Genomic DNA, 10,564 nt, shown 5'->3' with positions numbered 1-10,564 from the left:
TATTTTCCTGTTTCTTTTATTTATATACATATATATCTTAAAACACAGTTACTTTTCATTTTTAAATTACACAAATAATACATTTTCAATGTAGGAAAACTGGGAGATACAGGTAAGCAATGGTCTTATCTATATTCTTCCAGATTTTTTTCCCTTTGGACACATATATGCATATTTTGTTACAATAATTCCTGTCCCTCCAAAAAAACTTCAAAAATAACAAAAATCAAACAGTAAAACTAAAAGTAGACTGGTCTTAACTGTATCACAGGTGCTAATTTATATTATATACACAAATCTATCTACATTCATTTCAATTTCGACTTTTAAAATCTAAATTATGCTGTTCCAATAATACTAAAAGATGCCACTTTAAACAGCAGCAGTTTCAGAATAACTAAGAACTTGATTCAGGCATGTTCCTGATTGCTGATAAAGTATTATTTTTTTTCATTAAAATAAGTAGCTTTCTAGTATTCCATCTTTCGAAGAGAAGAAGGTTCTGCCAGTTCAGCCACAAGCTCCTCACACATTTGGTTACTTTTTAACAAACTCTTCATTCATTCTGTTGTTCTTGAAAATATTCGTCAAACACGGAAGATGACTCATCTTCATGTTCCTGACACAAAGCAAACACAAGATAGAAAATACACCCACTTCCCCTCAGTCAGACCTAGTATATGCTTACATGTTTTTCAGGTTATGCTCTATAAGGAGCTAACGCCCAGCATCAGCTCCAGGTGTTGCTCACAGTGATTGTTAATAACAAAAGGAATGACTGACAGAATGCTTCCAGACATGTGGTAAATTAAAGGGCTTATATCTCATTTAGAAGTAAACTCTTCCTCGAGTTTATACTCATGTCAATTCTCAGCTAATGTGCTGTGACAGGGCCTCACTGACATACGTGAGGGCAGCCCGAGCCCAGTTGCATTTCACCTCCTCTTTCCATGTATGCCTAAACTCTGAGGACAAAGAGCTTAACTCCATGGGATTATGCAGGAGGCCAGTGAGTGCTGGTAAACGTTTTTACCAAAAGGCAATAAACACCCCAAACCAGAAAGTACCTTTGGTTCTTTAAATTCCAAGTCTTCTCCATACTGAATGGCAAAATCAATATGCTGTAATACGATGTTCATGCTTTCTTCATCTGACTGATCGTAAGGCAAAAATCGAACCATGCTGTAGTCGTCAATCTACAAGTTGGGGATTTCAGAAGGGGTCATTCTGAAGTACAAAATACTTAATTTTCAAATTATATTTGAGTTTTATAACCATTTACACTTCTGGTTAAAACCATTTGTGTGTGTATGTGTGTGTGTTGTGGGGAGGAAGGACAGACAGACACAGAACAACAGCAAATCAATACTGATTTTTCTGGCTTATGACCAACTAGAATACTTGCTAACTTGTTACTGAACCAGACACTGTTTCATAGGCATTTACCTGAACTCAACCACCACTGGAAATTCCAAAAGGCAAAGACAGTCTGAGCTCCCAAAACAGCTTGGAATAATAGACACGTCAGTTAACTTACTGGCTACTGCCAATAATTGCTTCTAAATTAAACTGCTGACCAGCCAGCCCACAGACTCCCACCCTCCTCCTTTGGCAAGGCAATAGGGTTGGACCATGTTTTCCAAAATGGTGGCCACTGAATGGATGCCAATACACACCTGACCAGGTCATTAAAAATAAAATCCAACAATTTCGAAAGCTTACCAGTCCACATATAGCGTTAGTCAATTTTTTGAATTTTTTGCTTCTTAAGTCGCTTGTAGGGTCATCTAATAAAGAATACATGTCTGGATCTAGAAACCTTTAAAAGTGAGAAAGAAGACTGATGAATAAAAGGAAGAATAAATCAGGAAACTAGATTTATAGACTGACAGAACCTCACATCGAAATAAAGCTTAGAAGGTTCATCTCTGCAGCTGACATATGATGATATGGAAGAAGCAAACTCACTTCTCAATTTCCTTTTTAGCTTTCTTACTCAGCAGATCCATTTTCGTCATGACGTTAACTTGAGGAATTTCTAGAGAGATCATAGCACTCAGGGCTGATAAGATGCCAGAAATAAACTGAAGGAGGAAACAGAAAAGGGAAGATGAATCAACTGGTGCCAAAAAAGTTCCCTGGTCTCCACATAAAAGAGAGGCTCCTGCTTCTCTCTGAACAAAATTGGCCTAAGTAAAAGAAAGGCTAAAGTAAAGTGAAAGAAGACAGTCCACTAATCAGATTCTCGACCCCTGGTTTCCAAGGGTGAGGATAAGGAGGGAAAATGTAGATTTAATCCATGGTGATCACAAATCTCAATTTGGATGACACCTTTAATCTTTTCCATCAAATATTCCTTAGGGGCTACTAATGGGAAATAATGTTTGTTTTAGATAGTTCATAAACTAGATAAAACATCATCAGAAAAACAGACTTATATGAAGATACACAACTGCCTAATTTTTCTTGGTAAGTAGTTCCCCCAAATCTATACAGTATCACAATTTATCCTTTGAGTTAAGAATACATTATTATAATAATTTAATATTACGGGATATTAAATAATTCTGGAGTATAGTTTGTGAAACATCCAGAAATCATGCAACAATTAAAGGAGACTGCCATCTGCTTGTACCCATGACTGAAAAATCGACAACAGATTTATCCTCGAACCTTGAACGACTCCACCATGAATTGAGAATCAACAAGAAAAACTCCACAGACTCGAAACTCCCACTGTTCTAGTTGCTGGACCAGCTGTTTCATCACGGGCAGGTGAGTGTACAATTCAATCTGACCTACATGAAGAACATTATGAGACTATTACAATCAGGATATATGTTAAATTACCAAATTACAGGAAAACAATTTCCTATAAGACAGCTGAGGAAAAAAAAAAAACGAAGTCAACCTCTGGTGGTAACATATTCAATTTTCAAGGGGTCTTACAGGCTCTTGAAGCAATCACAATACCACGAGAATCCCAAGGAAACTATGCAGTTTTACGTAGAAAGTGAGGTTCTTCACACTTCCGTTTTTGCTGATCAAAAGTGAAGCCTACAAAGGTGTGTTAGGTTTGGGAATCTTCATCAAGCTGTACACTTATGACCTCTGCACTTTTCTGTGGGTGTGTGTATGTTCAGTTAAAAACAAAGGGGAGGGACTTCCCTGGTGGCGCAGTGGTTAAGACTCTGCCTGCCAGTGGAGGGGACACAGGTTCGAGCCCTAGACCGGGAAGATCCCACGTGCCGCGGAGCAACTAAGCCCGTGCACCACAACAACTGAGCCTGCGCTCTAGAGCCCACGTGCCACAACTACTGAAGCCCGCACGCCTAGAGCCTGTGCTCCGCAACGAGAAGCCACCACAATGAGAAGCCTGCACATGACAAGGAAGAGTAGCCTCCGCTCGCCGCAACTAGAGAAAGCCTGCGCGCAGCAACGAAGACCCAACGCAGCTAATAATAAATAAATAAGTAAATTTATTTTTAAAAATAGGGGAAAAAATGTGAGAGCCACAAACGATCAAAACTAGGTTAGGCTTAAGTCTTAAATTCATAATTTGGCTTGAGAAGTCGTGTGATCATCTGTCCCCTACCAGTCTCACCTCAGGACACTTCCCTTTGTTTACTGTGCTCCAGCCACAAGGGCCTTTTTGGTGCCTCAAACACAGCTCATTCCTTCCTGCCTCAAGGCCTTCAGCATGCTGTGCCCTCTGCCTGCAGCACAGTCTCCCTCACCTCACCCTATGGTCTGGCTTACATGCTACTTGATGAGAAGCCTCCCCAACCTCCCTGCTGTGTGATGGTCTGTGCTACTCCTGTGGAGTGCCTGTCAGAAATATATTAAATAATCATTTGGGTGATTATTTATTTATTTGTTTGTTTATTTATTTATTTATGGCTGCACTGGGTCATCGCTGCTGTGCGCGGGCTTTCTCTAGTTGCGGCAAGCGGGGGCTACTCTTTGTTGTGGTGTGTGGACTTCTCATTGCAGTGGCTTCTCTTGTTGCAGAGCACGGGCTATAGGCATGTGGGCTCAGTAGTTGTGGCACGTGGGCTCAGTAGTTGTGGCTTGCAAGTTCTAGAGCACAGGCTTAGTAGTTGTGGCACATGGGCTTAGTTGCTCTGCAGCATGTGGGAGGGATCTTCCCGGACCAGGGATTGAACCCATGTACCCTGCATTGGCAGGCAGATTCTTAACCACTGCACCACCAGGGAAGTCCATTTGGGTGACTTTTGTTTATACTGCCTAGCACTACCACTTGCCTGTGGGCTCCATGAGGGCAGAGACCATGGCTACCTTGCTTTCTAGGTATTTCCAGAGTACAAAATAAGCACTCAGTAAACTCAATGAATTAATATAAGCCAATGAGTAAGCGAGTTGTACCTTACCGCAGCAGGGTTTAGAGCTACGAATGCTCACTCCACTTTCTCCACTGAGGATAGCACGAGCATGACTTCAGGGAAAATGATACATTCAGATAGCTGACTTACCTGGACAGTCAAAAAGGATGTAGTCATCCTCTACATGGCCGAGACAGTCCTCTAGCCAATCGAAATTATTGGCAAAGTATTCCATGCAAAATACCAATCCTCCATTGGGACCGAACTGCAGAGTATTGTCCTCCATCACGTCATCCACCTCAATCAATTCCCGGATGTCTGAAACCACAGAGAGGGCCCACAATACAAGAGCATTATCTTCACTGGTGATAATTAACAATTATATAAAAACTCACATGCATGAAATTACTTCTGTACATGGTTATTCATTGTAGCAGTGTCCATGGTAACAAATTAAATACATTTTTGTACAGCCAGACAATGAAATCCTATCCAACCATAAAAAGGAGAAGCTCTTGGGCTTCTCTGGTAGCGCAGTGGTTGAGAGTCCGCCTGCCGATGCAGGGGACACGGGTTCGTGCCCCGGTGCGGGAGGATCCCACATGCTGCAGAGCGGCTAGGCCCGTGAGCCATGGCTGCTGAGCCTGCGCGTCTGGAGCCTGTGCTCTGCAACGGGAGAGGCCACAGCGGTGAGAGGCCCGCATACCGCAAAAAAAATAAAATAAAAAAATAAAGGAGAAGCTCTTTAAGAACTGAGGTGATATAATCTTCCAGGTATACTATTCATTGAAAATTGCAAGGTGCAGAACTCTGTGTTAGAATGCCGTCATTTGTGTTAAAAAAAAAAAAAGACAAAAATTTACTATATATACAAATATACATATTTTATTTTACATGCATAGACTTTGGAAAGATACCCCAGAAACTAGCAACACTGGCTGCCTCAAGGGAGGGTAGCCACCTGCCAGGACACAGAGCTGGGAGGAAGACAGTTTCCTGCATACTTACTCTTCTGTACCTTTTGCAATTTGAACAATGTGAATATACACCACCTGTTCTTAAGCAAGTAAAACAAAACCATACCAAGAAAACCAATTACCGTTTCTTAATATCATCACCCTAGGGAAGCTACTTAACCTCCCTGTGCCTCACTTTCCTTATGTATAAGAGTGGGGACAAATCATATATCCTAGGGTAGAAGGATGAGGACTATATGAGATAATGTAGCTAAATCACCTATAGCAGGAGCTTAAACATTCTGGTATACACATGGTTCTCTTCTATTACAAAGTTTTGGAAATCAGTACTCTTGTGTTCAAACCTACAATCTCAGTTCACTCACAGCCACATTTATATGGATAATGTCTTCCTATGCACTTTCCCAGGGATAAACATCTGCTCAAAGTTAGGGCCTTCTAAAAGGATGACTCAAGGACATTAGTCAGTAAGGCACTTGTACCAGAAAGTCATGTGAACTAGAGGTGGGGGGATTTTTGTTGGCTGCCATGTGCATCCCGAAGCAGAGAAGCTGGTCTGTAAGACAGACAAAAAGAGACAGAAAGCCAGCCTAGATTCCTGTTAGTTTTTATGTTTTAGGTTCTAGTCTCTCATAAAGCCTTGCTTGCTCTTGGGTTTTGTGAGAAGTCCCCCAATTCCTTCTAAAAAATTCTCCTTTTACATAGGCTAGCTTGAGTGCTCTCTGTTGGAAGCAACCAAATGATCCCAAAGCAATGAAATGCTTTTTCTCAAGGAAGATGACTGTTTCATACCTCTTCCTCTCTTTTCAACCTGCCTCCCTCATCCTACCCACACCCACTTCTAGCCACCCTCAGCTGATGACCACACATGACATTCACAGAAACCAGAAGTCAACAAAAGAGAATTTCCCACATTCCCACCACCAATATTACATGGTGCCTTCCACCTTGGCTTCCTTCCGGCTACAATGGAAGAACCCCCCAATTCTTGGCAAAGGCAAAACCCTCCACCTGTTTGGGAGCCCCTCCCCTTTCTCACTCTCGCAGTCAACCTTACAGTCATTGCCCCTCTCTGGTATCTTCAGTTTCTTTCTTTTTACTGGATCATTCTCTTCAGCATACAACTCTGTTCCAGTTACCATCTTCAACCTTAAAACTTCCCCTGACCCTCACATACCCCACCAGTTATAGTCCCACTTCTCTGCTTCTTTCACAGCAAAACTTCCTCAGCAAGTCATCTCCGCTCAGCATCTACACGGCATCACCTCAGTTCACTCTTCAAACCACTGCAACCTGGCCTCCATCCCTACCATCCCACTGAAATCACCAAAGTCGCCAACACTTCCACATTCCCAAATCTCACAGCCACTCCTCTGTCTTCTTGTACAACTTCCCAGCTGCATCTGACATAACCAGGCACCAGCTCTTTAGTGAAACAGTCTCTTCTCCTGGCTTTTTTAAAATAGATTTTTAAATTTACTTATTTATTTTTGGCTGTGTTGGGTCTTCGTTGCTGCGTGCAGGCTTCCTCTACTTGTGGTGAGCGGGGGCTACTCTTCATTGCGGTGCGCAGGCTTCTCATTGCAGTGGCTTCTCTTGTTGCGGAGCACGGGCTCTAGAGTGCAGGCTCAGTAGTTGTGGTGCACAAGCTCAATTGCTCCGCAGCATGTGGGATCTTCCTGGACCAGGGTTCGAACCCGTGTCCCCTGCACTGGCAGGTGGATTCTTAACCACTGTACCACCAGGGAAGTCCCCTCCTGGCTTCTTTGACGCTACATTTTCCTGACTTTTTTCCTACCTCACTGACCCCACCTCCTCTACCAGACCCCTGAAGATGAGACACCTTCAAGGCTTGTGGGCTTCAGCAGTTGCAGCAAGTGGGCTCAGTAGTTGTGGCTCACGGGCTCTAGAGCGCAGGCTCAGTAGTTGTGGCGCAGGGGCTTAGTTGTTCCACGGTATGTGGGATCTTCCCGGACCAGGGCTTGAACCCGTGTCCCCTGCGTTGGCAGGCAGATTCCCAACCACTGCGCCACCAGGGAAGTCCCCGAATGCCTTCTTGGTATAACCTCTTAGATAGCTATCAGACATCTCAAACTTAGCAAGTGCAAAGAGAACTGCCTCAAACTTAAACCGATTTGTCTTCCTCCTCAGTAAACAATATCATGCACTCAACAACTCAAGTCAGAAACCTAAGAGTGACCCATGATCTCTCCCTTTCCTACACCCTTCTAGTTCAATCTCTCACAAATGCTGCTAATTCTACTTGCAAAATATATACCATATCTGCCTGCTCCTTTGTATCTCCACCATGATCACCCTAGTCCAAGCCACCTAGACAACTGTAATAGCCTCACTGCTGGTCCCTGCTTCGATTCTTGACCCTCTAGAGTCCGTTTTTCATCTGAGAGCCAGTTATTTTTAAAAACATAAATCAGGGGGCTTCCCTGGTGGCGCGGTTGTTGGGAGTCCGCCTGCCGATGCAGGGGACGCGGGTTCGTGCCCCGGTCCGGGGTATCCCACATGCCGCGGAGCCGGCTGGGCCCGTGAGCCATGGCCGCTGGGCCTGCGCGTCTGGAGCCTGTGCTCCGCGGCGGGAGAGCTCACAACAGTGAGAGACCCGCATACCGCAAAAAAAAAAAAAAAAAAAAAAAAAAAGATTAAAAACATAAATCACGGACTTCCCTGTTGGCACAGTGGTTAAGACTTCATGCTCCCAATGCAGGGGACCCAGATTTGATCCCTGGTCTGGGAACTAGATCCCACATGCATGCTGCAAGTGAGAGTTTGCATGCCACAACTAAGGAGCCCTCAAGCCACAAATAAGGAACCCATGTGCCACAACCAAGAAGCCAGCGAGCCGCAACTAAGGAGCTCACAGCCGCAACTAAGGAGCCCTCTTGCCGTAACTAAGGAGCCCACCTGCCGCAACTAAGACTCGCCACAACCAAATAAATAAATAAATATTAAACAAACAAATAACCCCTCACCAAAAAAAACCCAAAAGAAAACCATAAATCAGATGTCAATCCTCTCCCCCTGCTGGAAACCCTCTAATGACATTCCACTGTTGAAAGGTGCTGTAAATTGAGGATTTTTGTGGGGGGGGGGGGTGTTGGCTGTGCCACACACAGCTTGCGGGATCTGAGTTCCTCGACCAGGGATTGAACCCATGCCCCCTGCAATGGAAGCGTGGAGTCCTAACTACTGGACTGCCAGCGAAGTCCCTTATAAATTGAGTATTTGTGTCCCTCTAAAACTCGTATGTTGAAAACCTAACGCCCAGGATGATGATATTAGTAGGTGGGGCTTTGGGGAGGTGAATGGGATTAGTGCTTTTATAAAAGAGATCCCATAGAGCTCCCTCTCCCCCTTCCATCATGTGAGGACACAGTGAGAAGTCAGCAGTCTACAGCTGGGAAGAGGGCCTTCGCCAGAATCTGACCATGCTGGCAGCACCCTAATATTGGACTTCCGGCCTCCTGAACTGTGAGAAATCCATTTCTATTGTTTATAAGCCACCCAGTCTGCTACTTTGTTACAGCGGCCCAAACAGACTAAACAGGGTAAAAAACAGGAAAAAACCCATACTTCTCATGTCCTACTAGCTCCTACCCATCTCTTTCCTTCACTCCTTATGCCCCAGCTTATCAGCATCTTCGCTTTTTCTGGAACACACCAAGCCCTTTCCCATCTCTCCCTTATATAGTAACCTTGATATTCTTCCAACTTGGTGAGCACATTACCATCTTCAGGTCTAGGCCCAAAGAGCTCCTTCTCAGAGACGTCATCCCTAAAGCAACCTCTCCCAGTTATTCCTTCTCATCAGCCTAAAGCAGTCCTTACCACAATCTGTAACATGTTTATCATTTTGCTTATCTCCCTTGCTAAAAGGTCCACAAAGGTAGGGATAGTATCTGTCTTGTCCTCTGCTATAACCCTGGTGCCTGGCGTAAAGTAGGTGTTCAACAGACAATTGAATGAATAAATTCAAAGACTTAAAAGACAAAACAAAACATTTAGGTTGTTCACTTATAGTATGATCAGCAGTAAAACAGGTTTACCAAACATGATCAAACATGAAAGAAACAAAAGGGAAGGGTGGTGAGGGAGGAGTCTACTCACTTTTAATTTACATCAGAGACTAAGAAAGGATACTGTCACATACATCAACATGAGCTGATGTCACCAAATGACATTCAGCCTCATGTTGTTCACCACAAAACCAGGGGACCAGACTGTATTAATTTTCAGCTTCTGTGTTGAGCAGCCAGTGCTCACTGCCTCCCTACTCCCCTATTTTTCCCGAAGGAGGGGGAAGGCTCTGCTCAGGACTTACCAGCCATCACGGAGTAGTTGAAATGTTCTGCTGCAGGATCTAGGTTCACAACTTGGACAGACCGATTGAGGGCTTCACAGTGCTGGACAATGGTGGCACAATAGGTGCTCTGTAATGTCACAAAGCATGAGGGGTTAGAGCAACAAGCAGTGCAGTGCTTACCCTCTACACCTCCAGAAGGACTCTCCACACCCCTTGAGCCGTGTCTACTAAGGCCAAAACTATTCCTTCATTGACTAAGAAGCTGACTGAAAAGAGGGAAAAGGCACTGGGCTGGCAGTCAGGACACCTGACTGGGCTGCAGATCCAGACCTGGCTCGGACTCATGGGTAACTCTGGGGAGGGTGCTTTTCCAATCTGTCCCTCAATTTTCTTGTCTCTAACTGGAATGGCCTCCATGATCACCAAGGCTCCTTACTGCTCTAACATGTAACAAATGGAATTTAAAGGGAAGATTTCTGATTACACATTGCAGCACCTGACACAAGGTGTCTCCACTAGGATTGTAGACTTTTTTTTTTTTTTTTTTTTTTTTGCAGTACGTGGGCCTCTCACTGTTGTGGCCTCTCCCGTTGCGGAGCACAGGCTCCGGACGCGCAGGCTCAGCGGCCATGGCTCATGGGCCTAGCCACTCCACGGCATGTGGGAATCTTCCCGGACCGGGGCACGAACCCGCGTCCCCTGCATTGGCAGGCGGACTCTCAACCACTGCGCCACCAGGGAAGCCCCTCTCCACTAGGATTGGTACAGTCCAAACAAAGCTTTAGGTGGGGTGCTCGGGGACGATGTCTCTGAGAAGGGAATATCTGAGCTGAGAGACAGCAGTGTGCTTGCCAAGCCAGGGGAGCAACATTCCAAGATGAGAGAATATCAGGTCAGTAAATAGCCTGGAAGTGCACTATCAGTTT

General features: G+C 44.5%; 1 protein-coding gene across 3 annotated transcripts in view; it reads right to left on the bottom strand.

Annotated features, from left to right (window-relative positions):
- Nucleotides 1–10,564, bottom strand: part of GPN3 (GPN-loop GTPase 3) — a 24,247-nt gene continuing 13,683 nt past the window's right edge. For 2 of the 3 annotated variants that reach the window (XM_032602583.1, XM_032602584.1), the window contains 7 exons: nucleotides 9,657–9,765; nucleotides 4,494–4,661; nucleotides 2,674–2,798; nucleotides 1,969–2,084; nucleotides 1,723–1,819; nucleotides 1,068–1,196; nucleotides 1–619 (listed from right to left, as the gene is read on the bottom strand). In XM_032602583.1, coding sequence (XP_032458474.1) covers nucleotides 557–619; nucleotides 1,068–1,196; nucleotides 1,723–1,819; nucleotides 1,969–2,084; nucleotides 2,674–2,798; nucleotides 4,494–4,661; nucleotides 9,657–9,765 — 807 coding nt within the window. In that variant the 3' untranslated portion in view covers nucleotides 1–556. The remainder of the gene's footprint in view (nucleotides 620–1,067; nucleotides 1,197–1,722; nucleotides 1,820–1,968; nucleotides 2,085–2,673; nucleotides 2,799–4,493; nucleotides 4,662–9,656; nucleotides 9,766–10,564) is intronic. The other variant, XM_032602585.1, reaches the window with a different exon arrangement.

This window comes from Phocoena sinus, chromosome 14 (genome assembly GCF_008692025.1).
Source record: "Phocoena sinus isolate mPhoSin1 chromosome 14, mPhoSin1.pri, whole genome shotgun sequence".
Lineage (NCBI taxonomy): Eukaryota > Metazoa > Chordata > Mammalia > Artiodactyla > Phocoenidae > Phocoena > Phocoena sinus.
The sequence above is the reverse complement of the archived record's forward strand: the minus strand, read 5'-3'. Positions and strand labels throughout refer to the sequence as shown.